The sequence below is a fragment of the Gossypium raimondii genome, chromosome 1, assembly GCF_025698545.1.
Source record: "Gossypium raimondii isolate GPD5lz chromosome 1, ASM2569854v1, whole genome shotgun sequence".
Lineage (NCBI taxonomy): Eukaryota > Viridiplantae > Streptophyta > Magnoliopsida > Malvales > Malvaceae > Gossypium > Gossypium raimondii.
This window is the reverse complement of record NC_068565.1, coordinates 40,653,266-40,675,898: the sequence shown is the minus strand read 5'-3', so window position 1 is coordinate 40,675,898 and position 22,633 is coordinate 40,653,266. Positions and strand designations below refer to the sequence as shown.

Below are 22,633 nucleotides of genomic sequence, written 5' to 3'. Positions count from 1 at the left end.
TTTGTTCAGATAAAGTCACAAGCTCCCCTGTTTTCATTTTGTTTAAACCTTCTACTGCAACTACAGTTGAAAATGCACAGCAGCTACCTGTGACATCAATAACCTCGAGTTACTTCACAGGAACATGTCATTTGTGATGAACTGCACGATATCTTGATAATTATTATAGTTAAGTTTATTTGTAAATTGACTGTTGGATCCAAAAAAAACTGTCCCTGATGCCAGTAACCGCTCCTTTCTTCCTCCAATCAATGGAATGAGGAATGCTGTCAACTTTGTCAAGCCGGAAACCAGTCATCCGTCTTGGACCATGTAACATCAGGTAACGGCTGATCTTGGAGCTCCTTGTACTCATGAACTCATGGTTTGTCATATCTGCAAATTTGTTCAGGTTCGAACTTGTAAGGCTTTTCCATTTGGTTCACATTGTGGATATGTTTCAGATTCTCCTTGGAACACATTGAAACGCTTTTGCTTCTCTGTCAGGTCAAGTGAGATCGTATGGTGGCTCCTCCATCTCTCGTACAAATCCCAAAGACTCTTCAGAGGCTAAATACTCTCACGGTAATTCAAACTCTTGGCCAGCTTAAAAGCCATTGCCAACCTAAACACAACCAAGATTAACTTCCATACATCCATATCCCAGGACTTCTTTAATTCCTTGATTGTCTAGCACTGCAGGCATGCCCTTTTATGGTGAGAAAGATAGGACATTGGCCTTTGAACTTTACAACCTTCAACCAGAAATTAAGGCAAAAGGGTGCACACTTTTAAAGAACACAACTTTGCACCTATTTTCATAGGCGATTTTGTTACTGTTAGTACGTAAATACCAACAATCGACATGGTAACCCACTCTGCCTTTGTTTAACTTGTTTGTAGCAGACAAATTGATTATGTACTTGGAAGTTGTCAGGCGATACAGGGCATGATTTCTTGCAAAGTCCTGGACAAAACAGGGGTTAAAACTACCATATATTTTCTTCCTAAGATCTGAAATTTGTAAAACTTGCATATACGCATGATACTCATATGTAACATTTGGACAGCAGCGAAGGGCAGGAAAAAACTGATATTATGCATGAACTGTGTAACACATCTTTTTTCTTTTCATCAGAAAGAACATACATTTAAAAGCTTACTAGTTGTCACTCCTCATCTCATATCATTTGATCCGAACACCAGTAGCAAAATAAGCATATACACTTTTGGGGAGCGGAGGGAAGGGGGGAGAAAGATCAGTCAGGAATATTCAACCGTTCATACGGGATAACACCAATTCAAGTGTTTTTCATTGCTATAACTTACGAATAGAGATCAATGGCTAAAACACGCCTGAAATGGCAAAAATACATGGAAAGTATAGGATGAAGTGCAAAACAACTTACAGCAGTTTGCTCTGCTAGTCGGTATGAATTGCATAAACAAAAATCAAACTAGCAAGTTCTTAGCAGATTCTGCACCAGCATGGCATGCTCAGACCATGTATTCATCATCACTGGCATAAAACTGGGTCCAGTTAAACTAAATATCCTTAGCAATCTCACTTCATATCATGGGGAAAGTTAGCTTTGTAAAGCAGACATCATGACGGGAAAAAGAGGTAAATGGCTAAGATCAAAAAGCAAGCTTAAAAGTTAGCAATGAAGTTGAATGAGTAGAGTTTTTTTGAGATGCTTACAATATATGGATAGAGATCAAAGACATCTTATCATGTCTAAACAGGGTAGTAACCCATCAATCATTCACAATGAACAAAATTGATGGTAATAACCACATGTCAATACTTTTTGAAGTTGTTATAGTGAAGCATCAGAGGTTATGACCACATGTCAAACAGAGGTTATGACAGTAACATCGGGTGGTGTTCTTGATACATTGATGACAAATAGATATGGTAATACTACTATAAATGTGTTTCCAGATAAGATCTGATCTCTGATGCTTGACTATAAGAAATAACATCAAAGATGACACTTTTCATGCTAAACTTAAGGGTGTTGCTAAGCCTTATGACACATACTGCACCCAATATCAAATAAAGAAATGTTTCCTTTAAGGATATTCCAAGTGCATTCAAATGTTGCTTGATTGTAATAGAATCGAACAGCTACCCAGCAGAAACAGCTGACCAGTTTTAGGAAAGAACTAACAAATCAAGTTAGAGAGGAAGGTGGTGCATATTATCAATATCAGCTAGCTATGTTACTCAGACTTAGATATGAGTGTCAGATATCGGTATGTATCTGACAGGGTGTTTCAATACTTTTTGAAGTTTTTTCATGTATTTGGAGATCCTCAAAGGGTCATATCCCCATAACAATGGTATATCTATTGGAGACAACTACTTCCAGAAAAAATGAAAAGGAACACAGTCAGCAAGTAAGATATATATCCAATACACAAAATGTACTAGTATTTTTCTCTCCCTCTCATCACTCTTTATTAAATTAAGGCACCATCTGAAAAACAAAAGATAGAAGTCTGGTTCTCACTTATTCCACAAGAGAGATTTGTAATCAAAATCCTACACGATTAACGAAATGCGTTCAATAACCAACATAATGGAATTTATAAATCCCTGATTTTCCTTTATCATGACTAATGCACATGAGAAATACAGACATATAACATAAACACAAAACAAAAAAACAGAAAATTCATCAATTTCAAACAGGTAGTGATGGCATTTATGAAGCAGAAAGAAACAACAATTCGTCCATGGCATGTCATGGGGTTATCCAGCTCATCATCAAAGGCAATATTATGGTTTTCAACCACAGTTCCACTTGAGTCTAATTAAAACAAATCGGGCTTAAAATAGTTGGGAAAAAAGAAGAAGAAAGAAACAGCAACGACAACAACGCAGAATTTACGCGAGACGCTCATTCTGCTTGGCTTGATGAAGCAGCTCCTCCCTCATTATCCTGATCTCCGCTTCACTATTCAGTCTCTCTTTCTGCAAACACAACAATTATTCAAAAAACAATAATAATAAAAAGGATAGAATCTAGGGTTTCAACTTTTAATCGATCTGAAAATGAAAAAATAAGTGACAATTTGTCTCAGAATTGAAAAGAAAAAGAAAAGCATTTCAATGGGCATATAGTTCGGATTTTTAAAACAAGAAAAGAAATTGAAATGTGGAAAGGGGGTTTCGAGAACCTTCTCGTCTTGGTGGAGAGCGATCCAAACGTGGACTTTTTCCATAGATTGCCAGAAAACGAAGGCGCCTAATGACATTCCAAAGTAGGTGGCTACTCTCACCATTTCTGTCTTCTCTGCTTCACCGACTATTCAGGCTGTACTTTCGAGATTCGATTCTCAGCAGATTTTCATCCTGTTTGTAAACCAGTGTTCTTCAAAATCCGAGTCCCTAAACGACGCCGTACAACCAATATTTTCCTTCGCTTTTGGTTCACTTGCTGCAATATTTCATTCTTTGGACAAAATTTGATCCAGGCCCTCTACTTTGTCATTCTTCTAAATTTAGTTTCTTTACTTAAAATGTTAAAAGAAAAATATTTCATTTTCCAATTTAACAATTCTAATCATTAAAACATCATTAGTATTTTCTATTAAAATTTTCTTAATGTCAAATATGATTATTGAGTTGATAATAATTTGGTTTCAAAGTTGATATGATTGCATTAGCATATAAATAATAAATTTTGATAAAAAAATCTCATAGCTATGCATGAGAGTTAGGGGTGGCCCGACCTAAAATGAAAATTTGCATTTTAAAATTTTTATATTTTATAAAATTTTAAATTACTATAAGGTAAATTTGCACTTTGGTTCCCTAAAATGATAAATGTTTGATTTAGTCTTTTAAAATTATAAGATATAGGCTATTAAAATGGTGAAATTGTATTTTTTTCTATCGTAAAAATATACAACTTAATTTCAACCCCAAAAAATTTTGCTGCCTTCCCCCTTACTTATGGTATATGATTAAATTAAAATATTTATTTAAAAATTACGAAATTATTTTGATTTTTTAACAAAAGGACAAATCTAATTATGTAACACCCCATACTCGACCTATCTTCGAGTCTGAGCTACAAGATGCCACATCCGTTGCTGGAGCAACTACGATTCAATTTACGCTTTTATATATGCTATTAAAAATATTATTCAATCATAAATGATTTTCCATCATTTTCAGGTATTATACAAGCTTACTGAAGCTCTTTCACTAACTGGAGGTCAAATTAGGACCAAATTGTAAATTTTTAAAATTACCAGGTTGATGTCGTGACTTCAGGGGTTCCAGGTCGCAATGCCACTCACTGACTTGTCCTCATCACGATGTTAAAGGAAATTATGTCCGCATGCAATGGCATGTCCTTTAGACAGATCTAGTGAACTTAATTAGTTTCTTATTTTCCTATTTTCAAGCTTTTAGGTTGGACGTATCATTGCAGGGATTCAACTAGATTTGCGACCTATTTGTGAGTCACTTCTTGCCTCAGGTGTAACATGAATGTCATACTTGGACTTCTTGGAGGTCTTGAATTTAAATGAGTATTGGGAGTTAATTGAGAAAAATAGTGAGTTGGTGGAATTTATTGGAAATTCTAGAAATTTTGTGATTGTTGAGCAATTAGTTAAGTATCAATTCTGGTTTGGTTAGATTCAACTGACAGGTTCCATAGTGGGAGACACAATGATTGTCGATGGATGGCTAATAGAAATTTAAAGACCGTGTGAGGGGAGTTATATATTTAGGCGAGGGCATATTCCTGCTAAAGGAATTCCTCTCAATTAGGTTTACAATTTCCTTCTCATCTGCATTGTCTTCTTCAATATTTTCGAAGAAGAAGAAGAAGAAGTTAATGAGAATGCTGCATGGAGCAGATATCATGAGATTTGGAGTCTGAGAGTAGAAAATCTAAGGAAATGGTAAGCCTTCTTACCTTTTCTAGTACTCGTGGTTTAGAGGAAGAGAGGGTAAAGAACTCCTAATAAGTTATCGTAAACTGGGTTTTGGGTTTTAAGGTTTTAACACCTCTGATTTAACCTATATATGGTTGCCGTGCTAAGATGTCAGGATGATGGAGGCTCTGGTATTTTGAAAAGTAAAGATGTTAAGGATGAAGTAGTTCAGGTGAGTTTTTGTACTCTATTCTTGGATAATTAAGGATGAGTGATGCTTGATTAATCTTTGTTTTCATCTACTCTGAGTTCCATTAGAAACCTATGATGGTATATGATTTTGGTGTGTGAGCATGATATACGTGTCTAAGGTAGTATGAATTCATGAAAATATGCAAGTATATCTATATGATAGGACTGAATATGGCTGTAATAAAGTGTGGTGTACTCTTTAAGGTAGTATTATCTACATTGTAATGCATTATTATGTCATATGCAGAGCACGGAGGGAAGTATATTGGTGGGATAGTTGAAGATAAGAAAAATTGACATATTAGAGGAATGGGTGGATTGTTATAGGATTCTACTAGCTTGCTAGAGCAATTCCGCAACAACGATCTATTGACTCTATGGAGCGATACCGTGACATCAGTTATCAATTGGTCCTTTAGAGAGACGTTGTGTAAACGGTTTATAGTTCCTCCAAGGTGACACCTTGAAAGAGGTTTATTGATTCCTCAGAATCGGAAGTCTGCTAGGATAGTAAACATGATATCATATTGTGCAAGACCATAGCTAGGTGTCGCGTGTGAAATGATATGCGGATTGTGCAAGTATATACATCGAATCAAGTAATAAAGTGATAAGTGAGATCGTCTCCACAGGGATTAGAACGGTATAATTTGGTCAAGTTATTAGAATGAGTATGATTAATGTTATGACAAAAATAATAAGAGTGCAGTGGTAATTTGAAGGAATAATGATGTGCGCAATATGTGTAACTGATAAATACTGGAAAATGCTATGATAAGACAAGAGGAAGAATGTAATTGCAATTTCGAGAAAAGTTACGTGAATAATATGCAAATGAATAATTAAACGACTAAGAATGCCATGGCAAAGATACTATGGTAAAGGATAGAGGGTCTACTATATTGATTTAGAAGGTTGGGATTACTAAGAATCTGCCCTTGCTAGAAGTAATACCTCGGCAAAACCACACTCAATCTACTGCTCAGAAGAGTTCTAAAATGGTCTGCTTCTTTCGAGAACAAGACCTCAAGTTACCTAGCCTTAAGCACTATATGTCTATAGGCCTCTAGCACGGTACCTTGCATTGTTTTGTTTTCTTTTCGTATGAACGTTGCTCTATGTCTAGAGGCTGTTACAAGTATTCGGTCGAACACTTGCTCCTATCATTCAATTTCACTCTCATTAACCTAACCTTGTCAGAATTAGATTAATTTAATGAATATGTTGTACATCCATCTATGTCTAGAGTTTGCAAACATGCAATTTAATAAAAAAAACCATTGAATTAAATAGTGTATTAAAGTAGATCTATGCTTCAGTCATTAAAGAAAATAAGAGTTTCATTAAGTAATCCCAACCCTATGAGATTTAGCTCATGGGGTGGCAATTAAAATTCAAATCCAAAATAACATTCAACATTGTTTTCATCAAATCAATTCACAAAGAGTAATAAATAAATAAATAACGGAAGAACTTTGAGAAGATAGTATGATCTGATTCTGCTGTGACTTTCTTCTGTTTACCTTTCTTAGGTGTAGTATGCTTTTTAGTTGATTCTGAATTCTTTCCATGGTTGAGTTTGGAGTTGTCCTCTTCTACAGCAATGTCTTGAACAACATCATCCAACTGTGTCCCACTTCTAAGAGTGATGGCTTCACACTGTTCCTTCCCTTGTGTTCTCGAATTCTCGATATCGCTTGGTAATGCTCCTTGTGTCCTCGAATTTAAAGCATTTGCTATCTGCCCCACTTGATTCTCAAGAGCTCTGAGGGGTACAGCCTGGCTCTGAATGACAACATCATTCTTGGCCATATATTCCTTCTCAAGGCTTCAATGGAGGTAGAAGATGATGCTTGACCCTGTTGAACATTTTGCCTCAACATAGGATGATTATAACCAGGCGGTGCACTATCTATCCCTCAATATTGTTTAAATTTCCCGCACCTTGATCATTCCAACTAAAGTTCAAGAGCTGCTTTCACCCTAGATTGTAAGTGTTGGAATAGGGGTTATTATTCCTGTTAAAATTACCCATGTAGTATACAGATGCTGGGTTTTATGGGCATTCATCAAACACATGATTTTCACCACAATAAACACACGATAGTGCGAATGATTTCATCTCTTGGATTGCAGTGGGCCTCTTCATTGTTTTGATCATATTAGCTAAAGAAGATACCGAGGCTATCAACGAAGTGATTGCATAAAGTTCTATGGTACCAACAGCTTTCTTACTCGTCTCAAATCTTGTGGTAGGATATTAATAATCATTGTTGGCAATCTTTTCCAAAATCTCCATTGGTAATAGTTATCCAACAAGGTACCATTGGTAAAAGCATCAACTACCATCCTCGTAGGCGCATTCAACCCATTATAAAATATCTCCATTTGCGTCCAGTGTTGGAATCCAAGCATCGAACATTTTCAAAGTAATTCTTTAAATCATTCCCAGGCTCCATATAGCGTTTCATCCTCCGATTGTCAAAAAGATGTGATATCATTTCTAAGCTTGGCATTCATATTTGGTGGATTATACCATAGCAAAAATCTCTGGCATAGATCATTTCGTGATGCCACTATTCCTGAAGGCAAAGCATTCAGCCACGCTTTTTTACGATCTCTCAAACAATATGGAAACAATTTAAGTCACAAAGAGTCTTCGGGAACACCCTGTTGTCTAAACGAGTCACAGACTTTTAGAAAAAGTCTTAAATGCAGTCTTGGAACTTTAGTGGGTAGTCTACCAAACTGTTCTACTGTTTGCAACATTTGAGACATTACCGATTTCAACTCGAATTACTGAGCTTGTATGTATGATCTGACTATTCCTAGATTTAAATCATCTAAAATTGGAATATGTTCCCAAATTGGTCTATCTAGATCATCTATCACACGATGAATTGGAGGATCAACATCCTGACCAAATGGATCATCACTGAGACCAGGATCATTCCTTTCCCTAGCCATATTCTGCAGCTTTTTTTTGCCTCATTCGTAAAGTTCTTTCAATCTCTAGGTCAAAAGGATACTCTTTACTAGCAGGAATGCCTCTTCTCATACACTGATGACAAACCTGTAGAAATTAAATACAACTACTTTAGCTAAAACAAAGAAAACAACAAAACAAAATTTCACCAAATTGTCGATCCCCAACAACGGTGCCAAAAACTTGTCGCATGTGAAATGATATACGAATCGTGCAAGTATACACATTGAATCAAGAAATAAAGTGATGAGTGAGATCGTCTCTACAGGGATTAGAATAATATAATTTGGTTAAGTTATTATAATGAGTATGATTAATGTTATGAAAAACTAATGATAAAAGTGTAGTGGTAATTTGAAGGAATAATGATGTGTGCAATATGTGTAACTGATAAATACTAGAAAATGCTATGACAAGACAAGAGTAAGAATGCAATGGTAATTTTGAGAAAAATTACGTGAATAATAAGAAAACGAACAAGTAAACAACTAATAATGCTATGGCAAGAATAATATGGCAAAGGATAGAAGGTCTGCGATGTTGATTTGGAAGGTCAGGGTTACTAAGAATATGCCCTTATTGGTAGTAATTCCTCGGCAAAACCACATTCAATCTACTACTCAAAAGAGTTCTAAAATGGTCTGCTTCTTTCGAGAACAAGACCTTAAGTTACCTAGCCTTAAGCGATATATGTCTATAGGCCTTTAGCACGGTACCTTGCACTATTTTGTTTTCTTTCTGTGTGAACGCTGCTCTATGTCCCGAGGTTGCTACAAGTATTCGATCGAACACTTGCTCATATCATTCAATTTCACTCTCATTAACCTAACATTGTCAGAATTAGATTAATTTAATGAACATGTTGTACATCCATCTATGTTTTGAGTTTGCAAACATGCAATTTAATAAAAAACCATTGAATGAAACAATGTATTAAAGCAGGTCTATGGTTCAGTCATTAAAGAAAATAAGATTTTCATTAAGTAATCCCAACACTATGAGATTTAGCTCATGGGGTGGCAATTAAAATTCAAATCCAAAATAGCATTCAACATCATTTTCATCAAATCAATTCATGAAGAGTAATAAATAAATAATGGAAGAACTTTGGGAAGATAGCTTCCGCTTATCCAGCCCACACTCTTGTGATGCAGTGTCCTATGGTAGCTGAGAGGGACTGCTTTTGTATTTTCTCTTCCGGTCTCTACTCAGCCGCTACCCTCTATGTTTTCCCCATACTACCTTTAGGGTTTCCTCCTTTGGCTTTCATAATTATTTTCCCTAGGGTAAATCCAATAGTCCATGATTTTTTCCCTCTTTTTTAGGTAAATATATCTGGTACAAGTTCAACTAGGACTAAGACAGATACGTTTGAGTGCTAACTGGACATTTTTTCCAGCATTGCCACGACATTTTGTTTGATAAACTGTCCAACCCTTTACCCTGGCAAACCTTTACTCCTTTACTTCTTGTTTCTCATCCTGCACCTGCCAATCCACCACCACCTACAACTTTTCCACAAGCAATTAAAAATAACTAATATATAAGTACAATCCAAGCTCCTAATGTAATGCTAAAACAAGAAAAATACTAATGGAATGTCCTAAAGTGCAGCTAAATTTACCTTAGTACAAGCAATTAGCTAGATCTAAAGACATGAAATATAACTCTTTTCAAGAGTTATCACTAGGTTATGACGATATATGAAGTTCATCAAGACAATAACCATGCGATCATATTGTGGAAGACCATATTTGGGCTATGGCAACATATGAAGTCCACTAGGACAGTAAACATGGGATCAATGTAATACCATAGTGTTGGAAAATCGGGTTTAGAAACTGTAGCAGAAAATAAACTTAGAGAAAGACCAGAGTTTTAAAAAAAAATTCCAAAATAAGAACTTGAATGTAATATCTAAATAAATAAACACTTAATCAAAATTGTACATTTTCGATTCGTCTAAAATGAACGCTTCGACCGAGTAGTCTTCTCCATTATCCTCAAGCTCACGTTTGCCGAATGTGGGCTCGCTTTGAATCAGAAAATTTCCACAAAATTACTAGTGGGGTAGTTTTGTAATTTCTTTAAACTTTTGGGATAATTTGTAAATAAGAAAAATTTCTCTAGAAATTTTCTGAAATAATTTATTAAGTGAATTTTTTCTCTACAAATTTCTCTTGAATTCTAGTGTGTGTAAATAAAAACCTAATGCTCTCTTTATATAGGGAGATTTTAGAGAGTTCAACTATGATTAAACTTAATCACTTTAATATTAAATTAATATAATATTTATCAAGATAAATATTAGGTTAAATTTAATATTAAATATATTAAAATAATATTATTTTGGGAATAATTAATCTAAAATCAAATTCTCTGGTAGAGTCCCAATAGGACTGTAATTCTTCCACTACTCACCACCGAAGACCCACTGCCGTCGACCATTTGCCAACTACTGGAATACTGTCGTCGCAGTTGCCGACACCCTAAGCTAGTTCGGTTTATGCTGGTTCGGCTTGGGCCAATGATGACTCGATCAATCCAGTCCAATGACGGCTCAATCAGTCCAGTCCAGCCATCGGTTGGACTATCGGCTCGGCTTCCCAAACCAGGCCCGGTTCGACCAGTTTTTGGGTATTGGTCTCAATTTTGGGCTCCCAGGCCCAATTTACAATCTCATGTCCAATTTTCAAATTCAATTACCCATTGGGCCAATTGTCTGACTTGAAAATTAATTTCCAAAAATATCATATTAATTTTAATTCATTTAAATTTACTTGATCAAAATTAAATTTCCCAAAGATCACTTAGGTTTTTCAAGAAAATTCTTTAATCAAATTCTCTAATTGAATAATTCTTACAACCGCCTAATTTAATTTCACATTGAATGAATCAAATCAATTAAATTATTTCCAAACTCGTAGAATTTTCTTCTAATTCAAATGCAGTCCAATTGAGCTTTTGTTGAGCTAGTGAAGGGACCAATCAAACATACACAATTATGCTTTGGTAATTGCAATTATGTCCAGAAGCATCGTTCAGATAATTCACAATTACTTAAATATGGAGTCAATCCACAAGATGTACCATGATTGAAAACTCCTTATTGTATACTCTTTAGGAAAGCAATTCATCCAACTGCTTTGTCTAATGAACTCGTCATGTATGTGTTACCCTTATATGATATCCTTGATTCCTTTGAGTTAAATCCGTTCACTCAATACAATCCTATTTTATCTCATTGTCACCGTTTTGTCTTCTTAATGATTAATATGACCATTGTCAACGAGTGACTATGATAAATTGCTCGTTCGAGAACAAGCAACTCATGGCCACGTTCTATATTTATCAATCCACACAATGCCAATGAGTGGATATCATTAACTCTTTAATTGAACTATGAATTCCACTGTTACTAGTAAAGCCATGCCATACACAAGTCATGCACCCAACATATTGGCTATCGGCTCAATCATCTTTAGAGCATAAGCCTCCACTTATATCAAAGCACATGAGTTACATACGCATGGTCAGTGACTAACTCAAGATTTTGGTAAATTACACAATGAATGTCACAAGTGAATTAATTCACAAATAGATTCAGAATTAATTCATCTTGGGTCTAATCCAATGTATCATTCTGCCAATGAATACATCTATGTCTCTACCCATGGAGTCAATTGCTCTGATAACCAAGACTAGCCATCTCCTTAATTGTAATTGTAAACAACACAATAATCCTTCTCAGTATTTGAATTAAATGCTCACTTCAATTCTTTTACGGGATTAAGGACTTGTTTAGATTATATACTGAAGTTAGTTGTCTTCTTCACAATGTAAACGTTCTTACAGTGCCACTTATCATCAGTTTGAACTTAGACAATCAATGAGCTAACATTTGCTTGTCACAATTTTGTTATGCATGCAAAATATGAAAGACAGAAATACAAAAGACATAAAGTGAAATGTGAAATTTATTTATTAGTCATTCAAATACATAGAAAACAATTACATGGTTACTACAATATGGACACATTTCCCAACAATCTCCCACTTGCCTTAGTGAAGTAAATGTGTCATGTTTCACATGCTCATATCCTCGACGTGTTTGTTAAACTCCTAGTTATAAGAATCTTAGTAAACAGATCCGCAAGGTTATCTTCATAAGCTACTTTCACCGCATTTATAATTCCTTCGGCTACTTCCTATTGTATTAGGTGATACTTCTGATCAATGTGTTTTGTCCTCTTTTTAATTCTTATTTTATTAGTATTAGCTATTGTATCATTGTTACCACAATACAGCATTATAGCTTTTTTCATACCAGAAATGACTTCAAGATCAGTTAAGAACTTTCGAAGCCATATTGTTTCTTTAGTTGCCTCAGAAGTAGCTATATACTCGAATTCCATGGTAGAGTCAGTAGTACAAGTTTGTTTTACACTTCTCTATACTATGGCTCTACGGCTTAGGATGAATACATTTCTTGATGATGATTTCCTTGGACCTTTACAGGTTTGGAAGTCTATGTTTGTGTATCCAATACGAGTAAGGTTCTCCCCAGAATACACAAGCATACAATCCCTGGTTCTTTTAAGATACCTTAATATATGCTTTACAACTTGCAAATGTCTGAGACTAGGATTCACTTGATATCGACTAACTATTCCTATTGCAAAATAGATATCTGGACGTGTGCAAAGCACTACATACTTAAGGCTTTCAACTACCGAAGCATAAGAAAATTTACTCATATGCTCTCTTTCTTTTGCTGTCTTAGGACAGTCATCTAAAGAAAGATGAAAACTTGATACGATCAGCTGAGCGCCTGGCTTCGCATCGATCCCAGTACCTTGTCGATGTATGAGGCTTATGATAGAGCTATCATTTTATTCTTTCGATCCCTAAATATTTGGATTCCAAGAATATAACTAGCTTCACTCGAGTCCTTCCTGCTCAACTGTTGAACTAACAATAAATTAACAGATGACAATTCTCATACTTCATTTCTGATAAGTAGAATATCATCGACATATAAAATAAGAAAGACCATCTTTTTGTCCTTTATACGCTTATAAACACACTTTTCCTCAATGTTTTGCACAAACCCGAAAGTCTTGATTATTTGATCAAATCTTTTGTTCCATGAGCGGGATGTCTACTTAAGTTTATAAATGGATCTTAGTAGTTTGCAAACTTTCTCCTACTTCCTTTTGACAACATAGCTAGTGGGTTGAACCATATAAATGGTCTTATCAAGATAGCAATACAAGAATGCTGTCTTAACATCCATTTTCCAGATCTTGTAATCGAGAGCAGAGGCAATGGATAAGAGTATGCAGATAGACATGAACATGATTACCAAAGAGAAGGTCTCATTGTAATCGATTCCTTCTTTCTGTGTGTAGCCTTTCCCTACAAGTTTAGCTTTATGTGTTTACTCTTTCCCTTCGCATTTCTCTTCTTCTTGTAGATCCACTTACACCATATAGGTTTAATCCCAAGTGGTAAGTCTACAAGTTCTCACAAAGTATTGGATTTCAAAGAATCCATCTCGACATCCATGTCCTATTTCTGGAGCTTGGAATCAACGTCCTACATAGCCTCATCATAAGTGAATGGATCATCATCCTCATGATTGACTTCCGTATTATAAATACTACCATCATAGAAGAAGAAATATGATTTCTTAGAAACTCTCGTACTACGATGGATTCCCCTATGTTGTTGATTATTTGCAGGTCTTTTTACAACTTTCTCGAGAATTAAACTTCGTGATTGTTCTAAAACTCCCGAATGTTCCTTGAGTACCACTTTACTTCGAGGCTTAAAGTTATCCATGTAGCTTTCCTCAAGGAAAGTAGCATGAGTAGAAACTTTGATCGTATTATCTTTCGGTTGTAGAATAATCCACCCTTTGTTTCTTTCGGATATCTTACAAACATGCACAATTCTGTTCATGCATCCAAGTTCTTTGTATCATTATCCAGAACGTGTACTAGACAACCACATATTCTAAAGTGATTTAGAGCATGCTTCTTTCCATGCCATAGTTCATAAGGTGTCTTACAAGCAGACTTCGTTGACACATCATTCAAAATATATCAAGTCGTTTGTATCGCATACCCCTAGAAGGAGATAGGGAGTTGTGAATAGCTTAACATTGAATGAACCATGTCAAGTAAGGTTCTATTCCTTCTCTCAGCTACACCATTTCCTATGGAGTCCTCGACGTAGCCAACTGGGATAAAATGCTATTCTCTATAAGGTATCCTAAGAACTCGTCAGACAAGTATTCCCTACCTCGGTTAGACTGAAGATTCTTTATGGATAAACCTAATTGCTTTTACACTTTCGTACAAACCTCATGAAATTTATCAAAGGTTTCAATTTTACGGTGCATTAGATACACATATCCATATCAAGAAGAGTCATCGATGAAAGTCATGTAATAATTGTAACTTCCTTAGGCAATGATGCTCATGGGACCACATACATGAGTGTGCACATGTTTTAAAAGTTGGTTGGCTCGTGTACCTTTTACATTAAAAGACCTCTTAGTCATTTTACCTTCCAAGCTAGATTCATATTATGGAAGACTAACTTCATTAAGCATACTTAAGGGACCATCTTTCACGAGTCTAGTGATTCTTTCTTGGTTAATTTGATCAAGTTTTAACTACTATAGGTACCCCTCATTAGAGTGAGAAGTTTTAAACTTTTTATTCACTATTTCAATTTGAAACATTGCATAGTTATTTGGTTTGATAAAGTAGAGATTGTTTTCCAGCCATCTATTACAGATTAAAGAAAGATTTTTGTGAATAGAAATCCCTTTATTGAATTTTAAGATTTAATTGTCATAAAATAAACATGTTATAGAGAAAAAGAATGTCAGGTTAAGAATTTGAAGTATGGGAAAGTCCGGAAGAGGGACCTTCAAATAAGGAAGTCCGCTGAGGACTATCTTAGGTGGAAAGTTTGTCGGAAAATAATGGAAGAAATGGAAGTCCATCAAGGCTATATAGTACGGGGAGGACTATGTTGGACTACCAAAGGTGGAGACTACTAAAGGATACATGATTAGAAGATAGTCCGCCTAGAATTATCAATTAGTTTGAGTATCTTAAATGATTGGACTAAGGTGAATAAGTACTTTGGGGTTACATTGTGGGTACAAGTCCATTAAGAAAAAAAGGGGTGTTGATTTAGTAGACCAAGTATCATATTCAAGTTCGCGAATGAGGATATTATAAAGAGAGCTTATTTAAGGAAGATATCAAGCAAACTTTAAGTTGAAAAGTAGAATACCACTAAAATATAACAAATCCATATGGAGTTTAGAGTGGATTGAGGGGATCAAGAAAGGGATCCACAGTTATGGTGAAGACTCAGTTATAATGCCAATAGATGTTAGCAATTCGTATTAGAAAATATGGTATCAGTGATGAGACATATCATGAAGGGTATAAGAGAAGTCTGAAATAATGATAAATAGGGTCAAGATCCATAAGAAAGTATTGTTTGATAGAACATAATTATGGCTAATGGTTATGTCCATCGACTATTAGCTCAAAAAAAGCAAGGCATTGGCTACGCTAGAGAAATTTTTGAATTTTCCTACAAAATTCAGGGGGTTTTAACTCTGAGCATAATATATCCTTTTATTCCTAATTTTAAGAAGTCTTGTATCAATACCATTGTACATGATCTTACTAAGTTCCTCTGAACTTACAAAATTTACTACTTGTATGCAGGAATGAAGACTCAAGAATGGAGTGGAAGGATGAAGCCATCCACCATATTCATGGGATGGGTGCGACAGTTGTTTCATGTATATAGAGGGGCATCCTTAGAGGCCATGCCTCAGGGATTAAGTTGGATAAATATGTTTTAAAGTCTTACTTTAAAATTTGTATATAACTGCTAGGTTTAATAAGATATCAAATTTGTAAATAATTTATTTCTTGTGTGAAATGAGTTATAGTAGAAGTTCAATTTTAAGATATGATATTGTATAAATACGTGAATAAATCAATTAGAAATTTTGTTAAGTTAATCGGGTAGATTGTGACATTTGGTACCCTAACCTGATGATTGGGTCGGGTATAGGGTGTTACAATAAAATCATTAGTGAATAGGATGTCTGTTAGTTTTCGCCAATTTGAACTAAAAACTTGTATTTGAAAATGTTGATTTTTATTTCTGAACTTTCATGAGCAATTTTGTTGGGCTTTACGCCAATTTGTTTTATATGATGCCAGTTAAATGGAAATAAAATTTTAAACCTCTGTATGAGTGATAATTTGGTTACGATTTTATTTGAACTTGTGAATGTTCATAAGGCTTCCACCAAATGCTACTTACTCATAACCTATATATAAATGGTGTAATATTATTTTAAATTGTTTTTAGAAATATTATATATTGCTCGATATTTTGGGTTATCACCCCAACTCGCAGAATATCTGCCAAATTAAAGTGATTAGATTTCAAATGGTTTCATTAGTTCGATTGGTTTTATTTTGTGACACTCTATACCCGGATCCAACAATCGGGTCAGGTGTAGGGTGTTACATATGAGACTCTGTGGAGTCTAGGGCTTAAAGCCTTATATGTGTAAGCAAGTCCAAGGCCATGGCATATGTAAGTTATGAGACTCTGTATGTCTTTTTCATCAAAGGTATATTTGGGAATTCAACGTACGAAATCTATATAAAATTCACACATAGAAGCCTGCCATATTCATGAATCTTTGTTTTTGAATCTATATGCATGACAGTTTGCCGAACATGTTCTCTAGGTTTCATGAAAAAGTTCTATGTGGAATTCCTTCATGTGAAAGTCTGTGGAATAGTTTTCATATAGGAATCCACTTTTATATGTTAATATTTGTTTATGAAGTCGCATGTATAAGTCTGCACCAATGAATATTCAATATAAATCTGTATGTATGATAGTCCACTGGATGTATCTTTATGAATTGATTTATGGGAGTTTGTTGATCTTATATTCATGCTTCAAGTATAAGAGATTAAAAAGATTCTTTTTCTTAATAGTTAAAACAAACTATTGTCCAAGTAAAAGAGTGCATAAGCTTATTTGTATGTTCAAGTTAGGAGAGTTGGAATGAATTAATTATGTTCAGCCAAAACCACAAGGAATTTCTATCATGTAGGAGTCTTCCAAGGATTATCTTTAAGTTGAGTGTCCACAATGACTATCCGCCATAGTGATTTTTCGCCAAGCAAGAGTTTGGTAGCAATTTTTATCTAAGATTGAGCTCACAAGTAAGAACCCGACATATGTGAATCGGTAGTTATAATTCCACCTATAATGGTTTGCAAGTATGTATTCGTCAAGTTCGAGTCTACGTAGATAAGACTTTATGTGTAAATCTTCATGTAAAAGCTTGCCAAGTGTGAATATTCATGCATAAGCTTTCTATAATCAATCTGTCGTACGATAATCCAAAATGATAATAATCGCTAAGGTAAACTACATATGTTCTACTGGTAAAAGAGGTAATGATTCCTCTTGTAAGAAACCGGAGAAAGTGGGTAAAAGAAACCATCCCACATTTGTAACCTTTAGCACGAGAGATTGAAATGGAGGATTGCAGTAATACCGAAAGTGTACAAATTTTAAAGATGAGCCAATGCAAGGGAAGATGAGTGTCCGCTAAAAGATCAAACCCATGAAGTTTTTACTTGTAATTCATTAAAGGTATATTATATTGGAAACTCGCTAAGTTCATTTGAACTTACTTAGCTTTTGATATGTTTTCTAGGTATGATGGTTATTTAAGGAGCTGGAGAGGGATCAAGCCAAAACTCATTCCAGCTTAGGTGAACTTGTGTTTGTATCTATAACATGCATATAGTGGGGCAACCTAGAGGCCGAACCTCAGGGTTTGAATCTTTGTAACTATTTATGAACTTGATATATTATATTTTTTGATGAGTAATCATTTAGATGAAGCAAAACCATTGTTGTTAATCTTCTCATAAGTTTTCATGTTAATAGCTTAAGCTAAGAAATTGCTATAGTGTTTTAGTTTGGCAAATCAATTTGTCATATATGTTAACTTATTTATGTTGTTATGCGAACTAAGTTATGTATAAGAAAAAAAGCATATTTGGCAATTTTAGTTATGTTATCTTACTATTTAATTGAAATTATATCGTAGTTTATTTCATATTTGATGTGACATCTTGTATCTGGACTCGTCGATCGGGCTCAGTCCCTCTTTTTGTTGTTAAGCTGTGTTAAGTTGTATAGTTTATCTGTATTGGCGACAAGATTATGAGAAGTATAAGATGAAGGGAAGAACCCGCATGCTGCTGATTTGAATGTAAGACACTCAATAACAACAAGAGCAAAGTGAATAAATAAAGAGAAAAATTAAATTATGCAAAACAAGAAAAGTTTCAATAAGTTTGGAATCAACATTTATAAGGATGGAAAGTACAATAATAAGAAAAATTAATTCTCTCCCTCAGTTGGCGGAGCATCAGTAGTAACATTCTCTGGATCTTTATTTACCTCTTGCCCAGTTTCTTCAGTGGGAGCAGGGCTGGTCACCTCGGGTTCATGGGGATGAATAGTTTGCTTGATTCTCTTCATTCCTTCTGAAATTCATCCCACTCCTCGCCTGAGGGATAGAGAAAGCCAAAGCTAAGGCTAGAATTTATGAGTTTGTGCATGCAATTGAAGTCTACCTGACTCACATCAAAAGGGCCTACAACAACTTGGGCATGCAATATTAGACTTGACCTTAAGTTCGGCAGGTAGTTCCTTATATTGACTTTGTTTTCTATCTTAAATTTCTCCTTGACCTTGTTGCTTTCCTTTCGGAGCTGCATCAGATTAGCAAGGTGCTGCTCCCCTACGGCTTTCTTTTTGGCCTCCAATTGGCAAACACTTTCCCCATATCTTTCTCTTTGGCTTCTAAGATACTCCTCTGGTCTCCCAAGTGGAGATAGATTTAGTGAGCTCCCTGTTCTAGTGGGTTGTGTCCACATGAATTTGGCGGAGCTAGTTATGTTATCCCTCACAAGAACCTATGGGCTTCTCGAACTCAACCTGTTTTGCCTTATTCTCATTACAACCTTCAATTAAGGCTGAACCAAGTAGTCCATACTCCGCCTACATCATTTGGAAAAAAACCCACTAATTCTTCCAGAGAAGGCTTTCAGGGACTAGTTAAGGAATATGACTGGTAGGCACACTCTTTCAACTCTAGGGACAAGTCTGTCCATTTCTGTCTAACTTCATTGAGGGAGAAAGGATACTACCATACACTTATGCGATCCTTCCAAAGGAATAAAATGTTTACCTTGCCAGTTGCAGAAGTTAGTAGTAGGGAACTGAGAGGAGAAACCCGTGGAATGAAGTAGAATGTACCAAAATTAGGCTCCACAAAAAGTGGCATAGAAGTAGGGATACGGAGTTTCGTGGGGCTGGTGGATTCTGTTTGGGACTTAGGAATTGGAGGGACATCTGGTGTAGCAGTTCCTCCCTCAAAAGAAACTGAATCCTTCCCTTAACTACAGTGAATCAGTGACTTGTCGCCAATTGTAGGGGTAGTTTAGGTACACTTCGACACTTAAGAAGCTTGTTTTCTAGTGAATTTATAATATTTACATGCATTTTCAATATTCATACTTTAGATTTAATTATTTGCAAAATGAGCATTTTTATGCACTTTTTAGTATATTGATGACCCGTAAGGCCAACTTGGGCCTTGGGAATGACTAATGGGCTATTTGACTATGTACGGTGTCAATTCAAGCCCATGATGCAAGGGGCGATGATTGTCTTGTGACACAAGGGTTCTCGTGTCGCGACATAGAACTTTAAAGCTGCCAGGGCTGAAAGATACATGACGTCGCGACGTAGGCCTTTTGGACGTCACAATGATGCGACGAAAATGTGGAAAGAAGGGTTGATTCCTTGAACAATAATATTGGGATATTTCCTTAATTAAACCCTAGTAAATTAATAATATCTTGCATTAATAGTGTCAATGTGTATCTAGGGTTGTGTGGGCACCAAATAACATTTAGCCTATATAAGTCACCTTAGGGTCACCTGAAAAGTATAGATTTAGATTCAAACCTAGATAGTTTTATTTTATTCAGTTTTCAGTTTTATTTTATTTTTCAGTAGTCAAAAATTCCTATTTCGAGGTAAATAAATTTGCGAGCGGAAATTGTTTCGGAACTGCACTCCAAGATATTATTCATGAGCATTCTCTTTACACTTTTATTTTATTCTTTTACTTATATTTCATTTATCTGGCTAATTAACGTTTGTACGAATATTACGATAAATTCTCATGCTTTATTTCTATCGTGCATGATTTGGTTATGGAACTGATCAATTAATTAAGTAGATTAATTAAAGGAAGAATAGGGGTTTATCATAGAATTAGTTTGTATAAATTATGTGTGACTAAACCCTAGGATTTATGACCCTAGGAAGTAATCTAGGTCAAACGAGGTTGAGAGATAACTTTGCTGAGTAAATCATAATTTATCGCGGTGGAGAAAGTGAGGTTAAGAGATAAGCTAATGCCTATCGATTAGTTAATTAGTAAAGGCCGGGAGGTAATACTAATTAATTAATAACTAATTCTTTAAAAAACTACCCAAGTTTTGAAGTTTATTTTCTGCTTGTTAATTAAAATTTCTTAATCGATCATAGGCTAGAGGCTCGCATCATTAACACTAGGAATAGGAAAGTCCATTATGTTAGTTTAGGTTAATTAATTTAATTAGTTTAATTAATACTTTAACTTGGATTCACATTACTAATTCATTACTCAATTAGATTAGTAATTATTTTTGTAATTAATTTAATAATAAAATTCTCCATTATGAGATCTCTTGGTACGATCCTCGAATACTTACTAGAACGACAAAAACGTTCAAGTGTACACAATCATGACAAGTAATAAAGTGATAAGTATAGAGTATCATCTCCATATAGACTATATAAGCAATTCTTTGAGAAAAATTAAAACTTGATTAAATTGGTGTTGAAAATGTTTAAAATGTGATGCAAACAAATAATAGTTAATTAACTAATTTAATTAACTACAAATTACCTAAGTATGCAAGTTTTAAGAGTTATCACAATATCATGCTTGTGTTAGGATAATCTTCTTTCCTAGCTTTGATTTATTTAAACATTGTTCAAGATGCTACTGAGATATTCGTGGCAAGTCCATCATTTACTAACCTTCATTTAATAAGGTAAAGATGTTAAATTTATTTAATTACTAGGTTTACCTAACATATTTCTATGTTTAATAAACTTATAATCTCATAAGTACAACATTTTACATTCTTATGTAAGGTAATAATAGTTTGATATTATTACAAGTTTAATCTTTAATCGATTAAACATACACCATACAAGTATTTTTAAATTAATTAAAACCTTGTTTAAATTCATTAATTAATTCAATTATCTCTTTACATTCATAATGCATGAGAAATATAATCACGAATTTACTTGCATGAGTAAATCAATTGAAAGCACAGAACACTTTTTACAAAATTAAATAAACTAAACCATTGTGATAAAATCATTCTAACACAAACAGAATTAAGAAATCATGATATTACTGAAAACAAAAAACTTAGTTGCAATCATGTTCATGAAATTGAGCAAAAAGTAAAAGATATAAAGGATAGCTCGCTTACTCCTTTCTTGGCTCTTCCTTTCTTACAGAAGCAACCAAGTTAAAAATTTTTCAATATGGCCAAATTGGGGCTGCTCTCAAACCTTGCAATCACTCTTTCGAGAGGAGGAAAAATAGAGAATGGAAAAGGAGAGAAAAGAGAGATGAATGAGAGAGGAAATGAAGAGAGAAAGATGAGTGAATTGAGTGATGAATGAATGGAAAGGTGAGGCCCTATTTATACAAGTGAGGGACATCTAAAAAATAGAATTTTGGAGCCTTGATTTTCTCTCCCCATGTGGCCGACCCTTGAATGAAGTAAGAAGAGTTGATGCCTTGCTATTTTTAGCTTGGGGTGTGAGAGAAAAAGCTAGAAAAGAGGAGGGGTTTGAATGGTTATGTGAATGAGTCTTGTGGATTGAAATTTAATTATTTATAATAATCTTTATAACTAATTTAGGCTATAACATGGACGGGTTGGACCTATTTTCTTAATGAATAATAGCATGCTCTTTTCACCTTAGTAGATTGTCCAATTTCCCAACCCAATTACTGATATGGATCGAACGTATCCATGACCCGTTAATCCTTATTTGGGGCATCCAAGGCTGACTATTAATCAGGTCCCCTCTATGTGGCTTGTGCTTTAGGGATGCTATAACATTTTGAGCTCCAAAAAGGTGACTTCCAAAACTGCCCTTTCTTTAAAAGTACCAAATTGCTTCAAATTGGAAAAATTTTGTAAGTTTAGCATTGAAATAGTTAAAAAAGAGATATTTTTATTTAATTTTGTGCAAATTAGATATTTTGCACTAAAATTAAAA

At 34.7% G+C, this 22,633-nt stretch overlaps 1 protein-coding gene and 1 non-coding gene across 2 annotated transcripts; one reads left to right on the top strand and one right to left on the bottom strand.

The window, feature by feature from the left end:
* Positions 1-2,659: 2,659 nt before the first annotated feature.
* LOC128042492 (uncharacterized) lies at positions 2,660-3,388 on the bottom strand. Its single transcript, XM_052633841.1, has 2 exons — positions 3,166-3,388; positions 2,660-2,959 (listed from the first exon to the last, which is right to left on the bottom strand). Exons 1-2 carry the CDS (start codon positions 3,268-3,270, stop codon positions 2,873-2,875), a joined length of 192 nt encoding a protein of 63 aa, XP_052489801.1. The 5' UTR covers positions 3,271-3,388; the 3' UTR covers positions 2,660-2,872.
* A 4,146-nt stretch (positions 3,389-7,534) lies between these two features.
* Positions 7,535-7,641, top strand: LOC128032793 (small nucleolar RNA R71). Its single transcript, XR_008189118.1, has one exon. It is a non-coding gene; the product is annotated as a small nucleolar RNA R71 (small nucleolar RNA).
* Positions 7,642-22,633: the final 14,992 nt, after the last annotated feature.

Coding starts and splice junctions, on each gene's coding strand:
- LOC128042492 (XM_052633841.1), bottom strand. CDS start 3,270: ATGGTGAGAGTAGCCACCTACTTTGGAATGTCATTAGGCGCCTTCGTT. Junction 2,960..3,165: donor CTCTCCACCAAGACGAGAAG/GTTCTCGAAACC, acceptor TTGTGTTTGCAG/AAAGAGAGACTGAATAGTGA.